The 16,730-nt window shown below is 44.7% G+C and overlaps 1 protein-coding gene across 1 annotated transcript in view; it reads right to left on the bottom strand.

Annotated features, from left to right (window-relative positions):
- LOC108796173 (ATP-binding cassette sub-family G member 1) overlaps positions 1 to 16,730 on the bottom strand; it is a 103,237-nt gene that overhangs the window by 75,501 nt on the left and 11,006 nt on the right. The window contains exon 2 of the mRNA XM_018567612.1: positions 10,736 to 10,979. Coding sequence (XP_018423114.1) covers positions 10,736 to 10,979 — 244 coding nt within the window. The remainder of the gene's footprint in view (positions 1 to 10,735; positions 10,980 to 16,730) is intronic.

Here is a 16,730-nt window from a genome sequence, read left to right as displayed (position 1 = left end):
AAGTGAATATGTTGCTTTGCCCTTCATGGCTTCATGGACAAAGCACTTTGAGGTGGATACTGATGAAAGCATCCAATGTGCTAAGAGTCAGATCTGGCAGCTCACGATAGTTCTACAATGTCTGATGCTGCTACGAACAGACTACTGTTTCCGTTATGGGCTCAAATATTGTAAACCAAAAAAAATATCTTCCAAGCAGTACCTTCAAACACAAAAGACAGACACGGCACTGCAGAGCTTTGACCTTCACCGCCACAAGAATTTTCCAATCTCTGTCCACCCAACACAGAGCCTATACCGAGAACCCACAACATTCTTTCCATCTCTAATGTCTCGCAGAAAGTTAGGCTTACATTTTTAAATTTTATAAAGCATACTTTTGATAAGTGGACAACCTGTAGTTGAGCAATAATCCTCCTTTATTGGCTTTGTCACAACATAACGGTAGAGGTAATGGATGCACCAACAGTTATGATGCATTTCTTCTGCATTCTGTTTCTCGAAAATGATGAGTGGCAGAGATTGGCCGTGCTTCAGAGCTGCATAACTCAACATCCCCAGAGTCCGCTCTTCTCATTCCACTCCCACTTGAAAATATCCGCCATCATCCCAGCGATTTATCAAAGCATGTCAAAGCTTGAGGTAAAGCCAGGAAAGGCAGAGTGGAATAGCAATCTTGAGAAGTAAGAAAAAGTGTTGGTTGTCCGCCAGTGGTGTGTACCCACGGGAGGTTCAGGAGGAAGGTCTGCTTACACAACAATCATAACAATTATTGTTTTAGCACATAAAAAATCTAATGGAAACCAGATACTAGCAGGAATGTTAAGGGCTCAAGCACAAGGACACCTCTGGTGGTGCAATGCAAGCTTTGGGCATATGTCGCTGCCCAGGGGCCAGAGGTATGGGTATAAGTTACTACTTGCTTAACCAGTTGACATCCGCGGTGTTAAACCCCCTTCCCATCCAGGCCATTTTTCAGTATTCAGCGCTGCGGTACTTTGACTGACATTTATTCCGTCATGCAGCGCTGTACTGAAATTAATTTTATACCCTTTTTTGGGGACAGATAGAGCTTTCTTTTGGTGGTATTTATTCACCACTGGGTTTCCCCTATATTAAATGATAAAACATTTATTATTACCCAATTTTTTGGTAAAATATAAAAGTCGGGGTCACGTCGGGTAAAAAGACACCAAGCATATCAAGCCTTAAAATTGCGTGCGCGCGCGAAACCTCAATAAACGACAATACCCAAAATTGGCCACAGGTGACGCTTTAAAAGCTGTTGCCGCTCATCAGTTTAGTGTTATCAGTGATTGATGGCCCTACAATTTTTGCTCTGACTGCGACGTTCGCGGCGATATGTAACGTGAGTAGCGCAATTGTCGTTTTTGCGCGCTGGTGAACCGGACGCGTATTTACGTTTATATGTGCGTAAACGTGGGGGAGTTAAACATTTTGGGGGGGTTTTTTTATTTTTTTATAGGGGGGGGGGGGGGGGGGGGGGGCAGAAAACCGGCCGTGGCAGACCGTGAAAAAAACGAGCACATATAGATGATCAGCAGGTTATAGAGCCGCCGATCGTCTATATGTGGACGGGTCTTTTCTGCCCGTGCGCGCCCGCTAGCAAACCGCCAATGCTGCAGTGCCGTTGTAAGAAAACGGACGGACGGCAACTGGTTAAACATGCGCATGTGTATGGATGTACAACCCTAGATGCAGACAGTCTGCATTCGGGGGGCGCACATCTTCACGCATGCACGTGTTTACACAAGTAGTGGCATACAGCCACATACAGCCATTGATGTGGCTGTATGCCGCACAGTTGAAAGCCACTTCACTAGTGCCTTCCAGGGAAAATCGCAAAAGATCTCAGGGGTAAAAAAAAGGCTTTCCTCTTTCAACAGATTAGTGCAATGTTGTATGGCGCATGCACATGATCTTGCGCTTGTGTCGTACAACATTACACTAAAAAGGAAGTCATTTGTCCTCGAGATCTTCACAAAATCTCATGAGATCTCAGGGGGGAAGCTTTTTACAGCAGATGAATATAACATGGCATGGCACATGTGCATGATCAGACGCAAGCATTACCATAGGTGGGTCAGCAGAGAACAGGAAAGAAGAAGCCATTTTTTATGACTTTTTATTCAAAAACAATGCCATGGGTTTCCGACCTGCAAGCGGGCCAGAGAACTGAGACTGGGGAAGCAGGAAGATAGGAGCTTGTAAGTACTACTATTATTATTATTATTATTATTATTATTATTATACAGGATTTATATAGCCCCAACAGTTTGCTCAGCGCTTTACAATATAAGGAAGACATTACAATTACAATACAATTCAAGACAAGATGGTAAGGAGGGCCCTGCCCCCGAGGGCTTACAATCTAAAAGGGAGGGGCCAGTGATACATGAGGAGGTAGCTGTGTGGGGATGAATTGTTTGATAAAGTGATAGTTCAGTGGTCAGGTTGAGGTGGGATAGGCTTCCTTGAAGAGATGAGTCTTAAGGGATCGCCTAAAGGCAGTCAGAGTGGGAGAAAGTCGGACCGGTTGGGGGCATAACTTCATTGGTTTTACTAAATATGTTTCATTGTCAAAAAAGTTGGATTTCTTATTACAGCTAATAGTACTTAGTCACATTCAACTGGATTTGCTCTGTAAAGTTTACATCTTGCAGTTTCTCCCAACCATTTCTTCAGTTCCAATGAGTGTCAGGACCATACCCAGCATTCATATATCCACACAGGTATCATAAACACCTTTAATCACCATGGAATATGTCAAGGCAGATGTCCAAAAACAGGTTGGGAGGTAATAAAGTTGTGGAACCTCCCTGTTCTAGTTACATAATCCCATTCTTGGTATTGAAAGTGGCCAACTACTTATAGCTATACAATGGCCTGGATAAATGATAACCTTCACTGACATATTTCCCTTTACATTCTGTACTAGAATCAAGTACAGGTCACCAGAACCAAGAGTGATGGTGAATCTCCACACGGTCAGGGCATGATTGCTGATACAGACACCAATCAAACTCTCACAAGAGTTCTAACCCTTCCTCATTCTAAAACCACCAAAATCCAGCCAACCCAGATTTCCTCATAATTAGAAGTGCTAAAGGTTTTTGTTTTGTCCTTCAATTTCTGACTCGTAATAATAAATAAAATAATCAGTTTTACTGCATTCCGAAATCCCTTTATATCAATTTAAAGGATTAGACCCATGCTGATAAAACGATTAAATCTTTTTGTAGCATTTATATAAAGCCTCTTGCTGGGTAAAAAAAAAAGACAAATCCCCTTTCTATATTTCAATTTTTCCTTTTCGTAATGATGTTTTCTTTATGTTCACTTGTGGAAACATTTTTAGCACTTTTAAATTCTTTTAAGCCGTTTAACTGAGAAATAAGGATTGCAATGTGTAAATGTAAATCCATTGCAAAGTTGAAATGAATGTTCTGTTGTGTAAATTTATAAAATTGTTTCATATTTTTAAAAAAAGGGACCCAATTAAAGGCTAAGTTTACCTTTTGGACTATGTTTCATGTTACACCCATATTCAGGGCGTGACATGAAACATGGTCACATCACAACACTTATGGCAATCCACTGATGGTGGTTGCAATGCTTTACTGGCTCCAATGCAAAGCAATAATAAACGCACATTTTTTTTTTTTTACTATGAAGAAGTGTGCATTTAATATTTTTTTCCATCAAGTGGGCTTTACCTTTAAGTTAAAAAAAAAGGTTACAAATCAGCCCCCAGTGATTAGTTACTGCCACCTTGCACAACCATGACTGTTCTTATAGCTTTATATCTGCAATGTGAGAAGATCTAAGGCACTGCTGCCCCTGATTTCTAGCCTCTTAAGATTTAATGATGACCCTATTATGCTGCTCACTGTTCTCCTTGCTGGAGAAGAAGTTGTACTTCAAGACCTGCAGTGCAAGCATCTCCATGCTTTTTCCTAATTCATTCTGTAGATATGTGCTTCCTCCGCATCTTTTGCTGCTTCTTGATCATTAACCAGTAATCAGATTATCAGGCACTGAGGGCAGCTCTGACATAAATAACAAAAGCCTTGCTCCTCTACCAAGATTGCCATCTCCACACAGACCCAGAGGAAAACAAGTCATGGTAAGTCAGTAATGGGGAAAAGATCAGCTGCAGGGAGATCACAGGCAATACTGGTGACTAGTACTTGACCCCATTGCCATCATAAACTCACCGTGCCTGTGCTCCCTTGTAGCTCATTGCCAATCTGAGAACACCCTGCACTGCTATGTATAGAGGAGCATGAGACCTGTTCCTCTGTGACCGTTCCCAGACCTAGCACCAGAACACTGTCATATGACTGAGATAGTGACGGCTGACTCCCCTGGGTAGCAGACACAGCTGATTGTAACACCGGCTGGGAAGGAGCTGCAAGTGAGTGATTGAAAGGTACGTTGATGGGGGCCGGTTGGGGGGCCTTTGCAGAGACTTTGTTACTTTGCTCTACATAAGCAAGGTGACAGTGAAAATAGCTTTCAGACTTTAATATCACTTTCAACAAAAACAATTGCTAATATCAGGGCAGGCTGGCAGGGCAGGTGATTAAAGGAATTTGAGTATACCTTCAGATATCTTCATTTGCCCCATCAAGAGTATCAAAACACAAGGAATTCTGTTATGCAAGTCTTGTTTCTGATGCTGAGCCTGGTCCCTTCAGCCTCCCACTCCATACTATTGACCAAGAAGATTGATGGCCTCAATAACCAATAGTAAGGTACTGGAGAAGAGATGGAATGGGCTTATGTACAAATTTGTACAAGAGAGCACCTTGGTTTTTGGGGCTACTACAGGTGCTATAAGGTACCATTGGACAAATCCCAGGAGCCAGGTAGCCAATGCTTTTTAAAAATTACAGCTGGCGCCTAATTTTTCAGATTTTCTCCTAAAAAAATCCTGCCGTCTCCTGGCTTGGGCAGATTATCTCCTGAATTCCATATTAATTTGTCCACTTCTGTCTTAAAGCAGAATTAAACTCTATCTTTTTTGGCATATATCTACTGCTAGTAAGCAGTAGATATATGCCCCATGATTTAAAAAAAAAATTTAAAAGTATGCTAGGGATGCACTGATACTGTTTTTTGGTATCGAGTATGAGTACCGATATATATTTTTTCCGTTACTCGCTTATACCGAATACCGATACCGGAAGTACCATTAAGGAAGCCGGGAAGCTGGGCGGTATGTAATGACTTGCCACCCATCTTCACATTTACTTAGGAGCAGTCTCTATGCTTCCTCATCACCAGGTGTTCCGGTATCGGGATAGGCATTGGGAGCATTTGGGCGAGTACGAGTATCGGTGCATCCCTAAAGTAGGCCAATACCTAATTACTTACCTGTTCCAGCGCCACTCGCTCCCGACTAAAGAACTCCTGGTTTACGAATGGCTGTGAAGGTGGAAGTGTGTGGGCGCAGTAGAGCGGAGGGGAGAAACGAGAAACGAAAGTGAATGGACGCAGCCTGGCAGCCAGGAGAGCGCACGCGGGACAGACACCGTGGGACACGAGGAGTCTGTGGTGTATCAGAGACTGGCACCAGCCCTGGAGGGACTGTAGGAAACCAGAAGATGATTGGATCAAGAGGCATCAAAAAAGGTAAGTGCTTACAGCATCATTGGGGAGGGGGAGGGGATGGAAAAACCTTGAATGTCGTTTTAAGCACTTCTAGTGAACACAGTAGATGCAGGACAAATTTAAAAAAGTCCAAATACAACTTAATTTATTTAGGATCAGGGCACATTCAAGTAAAGCAGCCAACACATTTTATCAGAGCTTAATGGGAGACATTCATAAGGGCTTAATGACAGAAATGAGAGAGATAAAGTATGTGGAATACAATCCCTCCAGCTCAAAAGTTGTATTGATTTGAGGAGGGAGTACTTCAGGCTTGTCAGCAGCTGGTTTGGCAGGACTGAATTCTACTGTGTTCACTGTGGAGCCAAGGATACTGTGGAGATCCTTTGTCTTGTAAAAGCTGCCTACCTGATAGCAAGATCACACATATTCACATCACTTAACTTCTACTTGATTAGAAACTGCAACAGAATAACCACACGGGTCCAGCTCTTTATTTCCACTTCCAAATATTAGGCACTTCTAGGTCCCTGCCATAGCAGTCTATGCTCACACAGGCTTGTTCCCTGCCATAGCAGTCTATGGTCACACGGGCTTGTTCCCTGCCATAGCAGTCTATTGTCACATGGGCTGGATCCCTACCATAGCAGTTTATGGTCACACGGGCACAGTGGCGTAACCAGAGTCATGGGGCTTCGGGGAAATATTGGGGGTCTAAACAGACCCCTGATATTTCCCTTTTAAAATAGAAAAAGAGATTGAGAACACAGAGTCCTCAATCTCTTTTTCTGTGTCCCCTGTTATCAATGAACAGGAATCCTCTATGAGTGTTCCTGTTCATTGAGAATATAGTATGTTTACTATAACTACAATTATGAATGAACAGGAGGAGATGTAGATCACTCCCATTCATTCATAATTGAGGATATAGTAACCATACCATGTCCTCAATTATCTACAAACACTCAGCGATCACTGACTGCTTGTACTGCTCTCCTCTCTGACACAGACACACGCTGTCAGAGGAGGCTGAGCGAGCGGTGTAGGAAGGAAAGCCCAGCCTCCTGTGACAGCGCTGTCTCCCCACACCTCTCTGCCGCACTGTGATAGGCGGCTGAGCGGTGTGGGAGGAGAGACACCGGCCGATCACGGCGGTCTCCTCCCGCAGAGCTCGGCTGGCTGTCACTTTCTCTCCTCCCTGCTGGGAGAAAGAGCAGCGCCCAACGGGGATGAAAGAAATCAGGGCTGCGCGGACAGAACGGCAGGAAAATGGCACTTTCGGCATTTAGCCGAAATAGCATCCCAGGTCCTCTGCCTACTCCATACATGTTCTGCGGTTTTATTCATTCCTATTGCTTGTTTGTACTAATGGTGGCCCCTGACCATCCAGCGGAGTGTAGATCATCCATAGGAAAGAATAGGGCAGACGTGCATGTACAACAGTAGGCAGAGGACCCAAATGGGATGCTCTGGATACAAAAGCTGTGGGGTTCCAGGAAGAGCTGCATATTGAAGAACTTGGCAGTGCTGGTGACACCCAGGAGGGTGTGGGTGTGTGTCTGGGTTGGTATTATTTAAGGGACAACTTTTTTAAAGTGAAGTTGCCCTTTAAACATTTCTATGAATACTCTAAAATACCCCAAAAAAGGCAGGCCCTCTTTCTCATGTTCAGAGCATGGCTGACATTGGTAAGTCACACAGACACACTGTAGTACATCAGGCCGCATGGAGCTGAGCACTTACCGGAACGTGAGAAAGCTGAGAGACGACACAGCATGCTCGCAGCTTGCTCTTCTCTCTGATTCATCATTCCTATTAAAAGCCTACAAGCTCTAATCATTTCAAGGAACACTATACTTAACACCATTATCTGGTGAGGCAACATCCAGGCAGCAGGTGACTTAATAACCTTCCGCACAAACCTGCAATTTTATTCTTCAGAAGATGACTGACTGTCACTACTGGGAAAAAGAATTTCTAAAGGGTTCTGAAAGTCCAGGAATTAATCGTAGTCCCGTCCTTTTATTTAGCGGGCTGTAACCTCTCAGCTGCCAGACTTTGAAATCATTTTTTACCTTGATGTCAGCCTCTTGCTGACAATTCCTTCACTTGCAATATAAAAGGAAACCTCTAAGCACCAAAATATGGAACCTGCCATCGCTCTCAAATATTTTCAGTGGTGTATTTGGATTGTATATGCAGCTAGTGAAATGCAGGACATCCGATTTGCTTGCTTGTTTGTTTGGGTCAGTGAGCAAGAGCATAATTTCAGTCATTTAATTGCTATGGAGCCCAGAAGTACAGGGGGCCCAGAGCTGTTTAGATACACAATGACTTGCTGTCTGTAAGTGGTGATTACACTTGGTTAACCCTTTTGTTACTGGATGTTTGTGGAGCTTAGACCATGTTTAGCAGTGTCAGTTAACTTTTCAATAACGCTATGACTAATTTGTCTGTATGACAACGGGTCTGAGAACTAGGAACACACACATATACAGTTGCACATTGCGAAGTTCTCTGCTGCGCGGTTAATTAACATTTTCCTGGAAAGGGGTAATTTAAATTTGCTAGCTATGTAGTGAGCCTAGAATAAGGATGACAACCAGGACTGTATTCGCCATGATGGTGCTTGTGGGCCAGTGCTTAGGGCAACACCAAGGGGCTGATTTATCAAATATTCTGGCCAGCCATACGCTGGGCAACTGCCGTTCACATGGCATTCCTGCCACTAGATGGAGCTGAGGAGCACAGGAATTTTCTACCACCTACTGGACTGGTAGTCGTGCGAACGGCATTCACTCAGCGTATGGCTAGGCACAAGATTTTACTTGTGCTGTTGAAACTACTATTCCCATGATGCATCTCTCTTCGGGTGTCATGTCTGTGGCTGTGAGAATCTTGCAATGCCTCATGGGATTTTGCAGTTCCACCACAGCTGGAGGGCCGGCGGTTTGAGACCCCTGACGTAGAGCATGCACAAAATCGCCCTTTCGGGAGGCCTATCCCAAGCACCCCTGCAGTCCTGGAAGTGACATCATATGTTATGTAATAGACTTACAAGAAAATCCATGAAAGATTAAGGCTCACTTAGCACCAGACCACAGAGGAAGATCCCCTAAAACCTCTCCAGAAAACTCAAAGGTGACCTTGCCACCTTGGACAGAACAGGGTCCCATCACCCCACCACATGAGGTTAGATGAAGATTAGCCAATGAACACATAAATAAGAAGATTCCCTGGAAAAGAGTGAGCTTCCAGGACAAATCAGGAGTCTCTGTCAAATATGTGCCTGCGTTAGGAAAGGCAGCACCACCGCCTCATCAGTGACGTTCCTCCTGGTCCCTTGTGAGACACAGAAATGATCTGGAGGAAAACAAAAAGGCACTGACATTGCAAAAACATCACCATGGGGTCTCCTGAGGGTACAAGACAGTGCCTGCTATGAATCATTTATTTTCGTGTCTGGAAAATGAGGCAGGAAGCAGAACAGGAAAACAAGTTACATGTTCCAAATGCTCTGCATCAAGACCTGCCTCCTTCAGCAATGCATGCAAACATTTAATGGATGGACTGGACGGTAATTTTAGAGGAAGCCGGCAGTTGGCTCAGTTTCTGCTGAATTCAAAGGTTTAATATTTTCTCAGCTACATACACAGTGTAGATATGATAGGTACTCTTTAAGTTAAACCTTTGCAGAAAGAAATATGGAGGCTGCCATTACTAAAAGTAATGCTAAGGGACTATGAGTTATGACATCTGAACTGACCTGGAACATGCACATAGCCAGTGACGTTAAAGCAGCTAGAACTCCTTAAGGCCTGGTTCACACCTGGGCGTTTTACAGCGCGTTCCTACGCTCTGTAAAACGCTCAACATGTGAAAACCAATGATTGCCTATGGGCATGGTTCCCACCTGGGCGTTTTACAGCGCGTAGGAATGCGCTGCAAAACGCCCTACGCCCAAAGAAGTACAGGAGCTTCTTTGGGGCGTATTTGCCGCGCGTATCCATTGGGATACAGCCAGGTAGCCCTCCAATTTATCGTGCGCGGCACGAAACGCGTGATAAATGCGCATCTTCGATACGCCTAGGTGTGAACCGAGTCTTAGTGCATACGAGACCCTGGTCAGTGAATCAGAAGTCCTAAAGCCATTAGATTAGCATGCTGGCCAGACAACTAGAATGTTCAGAAGAAAAGGTGTGCAATGGCAGCCCCCTGTATACTCTTGGAAGTATATTTTTCTATGTAACCAATAAATCTATTGAAATCTAGTATATTCCCAATATATTAATGAAAACTTTACAAGCCACACGTCTTTAAGGATAATTAGACCGCTTAAACATATGAGCTTTTTTATCATATCAATAGACAATTTTTTAAAAACCACTTACTTGTGCCTTTTCTTTTTCTATGCTTTTGGAGATTTCACCATAGGCCCAGACTTGTAAAGCATTGCTCTGTTTACACTCTTCTCCGCAGTCTGTAATTTACAGTGTAGAGACCATTATCTGCAGACCAGGACTGAGAACAACAAGGAAGGCATCTGCTCCACATGCCTGTCTTATTTACTGTCTGCAATTCCAGGACCCATACATTTAAATTTTCTATACTGCACTTATGTAATCATAAGAGATACAGATCGCAAACTGCTGGAGGAAGGCAGCCCCTGCAGGGGTTTAGCTTACTCCTGCAGGGGTTTGGCTTACTCCTGCCTATCTACTATATACCATCATGTAATTCCAGAAAGCCATCTGCGGAAAGCAAAACACAAAAAGGGATTCCAAGTGCCCTCTTCATTTTCAGTCCTGTTCTGCTGACATGCTGCTTTGTACACTCTACAGTGCAGACTGCAGACAGGCTCAATGTAAACTGATGAAGACTTGCTTATAAACAGGAGGAAGAGTAAAGAATTACTGTGCTACACTGCTCAGCAGGAAGTACAGCAGGTAACATGCGTGCATGTCTACTCCAAGTATAATATAATTATGTAAAAAAACAATTATAAAAAAAACCAAGGATGTTTTGCCAACCACCAATCTGTAAATCTGGCATTCTGCTCCAAAATCTGCATTTTTTTAATATTCATGACATGCCTCACCTTTCTTTTTCCACCACGGCCCTTCCGGAATCGAGAATGACAGGTCCCTGAATTCAATGTTCACGGCAGGCCTCCGGGGCAGAGAGGAGAAACGTTGAGCCTCGGTGAGGTGGTTGTCCACCTTCTTTAAATGTCCATTAAGAAGTGGGGTATCCTGGCTGTTGGCACAGTTGGAGACCACTTCGTCCAAGGACACACACACCGACTTTGGGTCTGACATTGTGGTGGAAGGGATGCCGGCATTCTGGAAAGGAACGAAACCACATTTTAATATTTAAGTATGGTAATGTGACACTCAGTAGGGTTGAGATTTTATAAGTGTGCACAGATATTTATAGGGTTATTCACAACTCGAGTCTGTTTGTTAGGCTAGCTCTAGCATGTTTTATCTGTCAGTGACTCCAGCCAGTGTAGGACAATCATAAGAGCACAACTGGTGGCTGTCCAAGGCCTCAGACTTCAAGGGGGCCCATGAGGATGATAAAAAAAAGTTGTGCACTTCAAAAATCAAGTCCAGCTTTACATGTCATTAGACCTTTGTCAGAATGTTTTTGGCAATGGCAGTATTCGTACTGTTCTTAATACTCGTCTCCTTTAAAGGAGAACTATGAGATGAGTGCTTTTCACTCACCTCATAGTTCTAGCCGACCTGTGACAATGAAACTGTCACAGGTCGGCTCAGTAGATCGGGAGGGTAGCAACCATATACCGGCGTTCTCTCACCTCTCGCCCCCGTCACGGCTCTCTGCCGTGACAGGGGAGGGGCTAGATTCCCCCCTCCACGCTCCGATCCGCCAGCGCTGACTGGCGGATCGGACGGGGGAGGGGGCGGGTACAGCTGGCTCTGCCTCTAGATAGGCAGAGCCAGCTGTCACTCACGCAGCTGGGCGGATCTTGACATCGATGTCGGGATCCGCTCCGGCTGCGGCGTCTCAGTATACAGCGAGCTGTAGCTCGCGGTATACTGAGCTTAGGGTAAAGGGAGGACACTAGTTTGTGTCCTCCCGTTACCCTAAGGAGAACTATGGGGAAAAGCCCTGACCCCATAGTTCTCCTTTAGGGATATTGAATGCTTATACAGAATATGTAGACACACTCCATGAATTTGGTACTGTTATGTCCACATTATCTGTCACCATCATATGTGTCATTTGCATATACTGCCGCTTGAAATCAAAGGATGCATTCCAGACCCCACAGAAAAACGTTTCCAAAACCCATGTCAAAAACAAATTTCTGTGTACACTGACCCCTATACCTGATCAAATTAGACTGACAATGGGCCCATTAACCAAAAACAGTCCACGGTACAATTAATCCACCACGGGCTCCAGCAATATGTTCTCTCAATTCTTATTGCTGGGGCAAGAGGTGAGACAACCAATCTGTGTAAGCTTGGATTCACTTCGTCAATGACATATTCACCCATGTTTTGGACAAAGTGTTAACTATACCCAGAATGGGCACTTTTAAGTATTTACATATTCTGATCAAACAACAAAGGACCTTTAAAAAACAATCCATGACTGACCTCTGTAGCTATAGACATTGTGGAACACTTAATCTTCAAATCTCACAACAGAAGCACTGAATCCGCAGCTCTTTTCCCCTTATTTTTTATGGCAGCAGAAACTTGGCAGCCTGCCAGCCTTCTAATGTGAACAAACCGCAGGTGCTGAAAGCTGTTAGAAACTGAATCTGACATCAGAGTCTTCGTTGTGATAAGGATATGTTCATACTTTAAAGCGGACCTTCATCCATTTAAAGAACCTGCTACCTCTTACAAAATTGGAAATACCATTTTTTAGTAGGGCGGTAATGATTAAAATTTTCGTGTTCGATTAATTATAACGCACATACAGATCCAACTACATTGGCCTATACACATACAGCCCAGCAATGAAGTAATAAAATGAACTAGGATCACACTTGACATCACGGACATCGACATCGCCGGACTCCTCCCCCCTTCCCTTCGTTAGCCGACGGAGCCACTTGGGGAAGGGGGGAGCAGTCCGGTGACGTCGATGTCCGTGACGTCACCGGATCTCCGACGGGACTCCCGGAAACCGGCGGAGAGGTGAGTCTTATCATTTTCAATCAAAAGAATTTTAATCGATCAAAAAGTTTAACAATTAATCAAGGAATTAATTTCCCCAGCCCTATTTTTTAGGTTTACATACTTAATCTATGCCTAGGTGTGGGGTGACACGTCTGGTCCCCGGCTGCCTCCTGGAATGTCTGCATCACACATTCCAACAGGCAGTTTGCGAGATTTCACACATGTGCAGACAGGCGGCAGGACCGCCATGGGTCTCAGCCAGATCCCATAGACCTGGCCTTTGTTTCTGTGCATACGCCAACTGTATGGCGTATTTGGCGGCATGGGTGTGTGGCAGGGGATTGGCAGATCACAGCAGGACAACACTGGCTTCACTGTATGGGTGATTTTTCTATCTGGGTCTCCTTTTTAATGTCCATAGTCTGGGCACAGTTACACTTTAAGAAACAAAGTTCTAGCAGGACCCCAATCCCTTTCCAAACTTTAGCGGCCAGATTTTGCCACCAGACATCTTGTCCACATCTGGATGATTAGCTTTAGGTCTTTTTAGAGTGACCCCTTATGGCCCGCTCCATTATACAACATTCAGATTCCGCGCCAAGGCTCCTGAATAGCCAAGTGAATCTGTGGCAACTGATACCGGTCAACTCAGCAAAACTTTAATCTTTTTTTGTTTAGTTCCCGGCGATCAAATGTCTCTCCGGTGGCACACAAAGAAAAGCGGAGAGATTTTGTTATCCCGAATTCGGCGCTGATGTCAGTAAATCTGGATGAGAATTTCGAGCTATATCACTACAAAGGGTTCAGATTGCTTCACCTATTGTAACGCAGCAGACGTGAAAGCAGCTAAGGCATAAAAGGAAAGTCTGAATGTTCCAGGTTTATTCACGGGGGCTGATCGCCGCCATAAAACACAATACAAACCTTCCCTGACTGCACTACAGTATAGGGGATGGCACTTGGAGATAAACATACAATGTTGTAGAGGAATTCAGTGGGATATTTGTAAAAGATGAAAGTGAAAAGAACGATGATTTCTTTTATTTGATAATGTATGCAATGCCTTTTATAATGGGGGAGGGGCACAGTGTCCACACAATACACGGCAGGATTATTTTGAATGCAAAAACATAATTGTTGTTTAATAAGCTGCAAATGGTGTAGAATATTTTCAGCTTCTTTTCTACATCCCTGTAGACATGTGAAAAGTTAAGGACAAGCCACATGAATTATTCTTGCATGCAGTTATAACTTGCCTTGTGACCTGCCCATGGACCTTTGTCTACCCATTGTGACCTCAACCTGCCTACTTGACTCCAGTTACTGCCTTCTGCCTTGTACCTTTGCTGCATGGCTGCTTCCAACTTTGACTTGCATCCTTGCATCTGCTTCTGTCTCCTGAATTGGTGCCTTGCTGCTTGGCTGCTGCTGACCCCGGGTTGTATCCTGTCTACATTCCTGTTGCTTGCTCTGGTACCCCTGTGTTCCTTCACCTGTTTTCTACAGTGAACTGGCCCAAGCACCTGACACTTGCTACATATCCCGTACTGCTTGCAACAACGGACTTGCATTGTGCCTATCTGTGTTCTTGTTGGAAAGGTGGCGCAATAGAGGCCCCCTCGTCAACTCGAAGTCCACAGGTATGGTACCTGTTTTCATGACACCCTTGCTGTTGCCAGCTCCCATGGAGGAGGCCAACTAAGGGGTGAGCACCAAAATCTATGAAGTTGGCTTTAGTGGGCGGAAGGGTGCTGTGACCAGCAGTCCAAATCAGGTTAATCAAAGTAATGCTTGGATTTGGGGAATGCTTTTGGGGTTTAGGATATGCAATTCTGAGTAGGAACAGGATGCTTGTTGAGTTTAGCTCAAGCACCAGACACTTGCAACATATCCAGCACTGCCTGCAACAACGGCCTTGCATAGCCACTCTGTGTCCTTGCATTATGCCACTCTGTATCCTTCTATTGTGCCACTCTGTATCCTTCTATTGTGCCACTCTGTATCCTTGTATTGTGCCACTCTGTATCCTTGTATTGTGCCACTCTGTATCCTTCTATTGTGCCACTCTGTGTCCTTGCATTGTGCCACTCTGTGTCCTTGCATTGTGCAACTCTGTGTATCTGTTCTCACAACGCCCTTGCTGTTGCCAGATCCCGTGGAGGAGACCAACTAAGGCGTGAGCACCAAAATCTATGAAGTTGGCTTTCGTGGGCAGAAGGGTGCTGTGACCTTCAGTCTAAATCAAGTTAAAGTGACATTAAAGTCTAATTTTCTTTTCCCTCCCCCCAATGTTAATGTCAGCACTTACCTTAAATGATGTTTCTTAATCCGATCTTCTTCTTCTTTCCTGTCCTTTTCATCTGTCCCTCCAGCGCTGCTGCGGGTCTCTGATCCAGCGCTGGCTCCTCTGTCCTTGCTGGCACTTCCGATCCCGCGGTGTCTGCATGCGGGTGCACGCGTCCATAGACTTACATTGCGTCTCTCCTCGTCTTCCGGTTGAAAATCTGAACCGTGCATGCGCCCGCCCCAAGATGTTTTGCGGCCGCCCAAGCAGTTACAGATTTTCGGACGGGAGCGCGCGGCGAAGACAGGGGTAAGTTTAAACTGCTTTTAAAGCTTTTTTTTTTGCATATATCTACTGCATGCTAGCAGTAGATATATGGAAAAAATGAGGGTTTAGAAACCCTTTAATCAAAGTAATATTTAGATGTTTGGGAATACTTTTGGGGCTTAGGATATGCAATTCTGGGTAGGAACAGGGCTGTTGAGTTGAGCTCCGCTTTAAGGTGAGGTACCGTTAAGGTGACAACGTTGCTACAACAAAAGTAACCTGCCTCCAAAAGAAGAGATGTAATACTAACCTGAGCCTGTTCACACCAGGGCAGTTGCGGATCAGCATGGTTACCGTGCTCATCTGAAAAGGGAGGTTTTGGGAGTTTTCACTTGCGTTTCAACGCTGAAATGCAATAAAAACACCCAAAACCGCGCTTATCAGCACGGTTTTATTGAAAGCTGTATGGAAACCGCACTGATCAAAAATTGTGCAGGGAGTAGTTTGAGGCGAGGGGGGGGGGGGCGGTTCGGACCGCCCGGACTGGTCACATGAACGGTCCCCATAGCAATGTATAGGATCGTTCATGTCGGCAGATCCGTGCGGCCAAACTGCCGCGGTGTTAACGGGGTCTTAGATGGGCCTCGGATCTTCACTGCCACAATCGCTACGGCCATCACTTAATCTTCTACACCTGACATACTTTTGAGTGTGCCAGGTGCCTTGTCCCTCGCTGCGTGCTGTGGTTCTATCAGCTGCCCCGCACATTACTACTGTGCCTACTCATCAGTTATCATAGTAATGCAGCCTTTCCTCTCAAAGATAGGTATGCGTGTTGCTATTCACTTGTATTCTCTCCTTGTCAGAGCAGTAATATCAGCCTATAGTCAAGCTGTAAGGCCTCTAAGTAGCCTTGTCTGTCCACCAATCAGCTGCTTATTATCATTCTCCCACCTAATGTAATGTTTGTAATGCTTTTTTTTATTGAAGTATTTAAAAAAAAAATTCTCAAATTAAACCATGCCAGAATAATACATGTGGCGGGTTCTTTACTTAATACATCACACCTTTTCTTCAGCAGACAGGCATCTGTTTCTTTTTTTTTGGAAGGTGCAGGGTTGCTTAAAGGGGAAATTCCTTTTTTTTCCAAAAAAGACGCAGGCCGTTTCTGTCACAGTTTCTGTGACAGAAGCTGCAATAAGTGACTGCTGAGACAGGTGGCGCTGTGATTACAGCGACAAGGTCTCAGTGATCACACAGAGCAGACGAAGAACTGCCGTTCTTCGTCTGCTCTGGGGGCTCTATGGTGAGCTCCTATCCTGTGGTCACGGGTCCCCCAGAGGAGCGGGGGACCCGAAAATCACGGGGGGGGGGGCTGGGGG

Source organism: Nanorana parkeri, unplaced genomic scaffold (assembly GCF_000935625.1).
Source record: "Nanorana parkeri isolate BGI_ZX_2015 unplaced genomic scaffold, ASM93562v1 scaffold1073, whole genome shotgun sequence".
Classification (NCBI taxonomy): domain Eukaryota; kingdom Metazoa; phylum Chordata; class Amphibia; order Anura; family Dicroglossidae; genus Nanorana; species Nanorana parkeri.
This window is presented reverse-complemented; position numbering and strand designations above follow the sequence as displayed.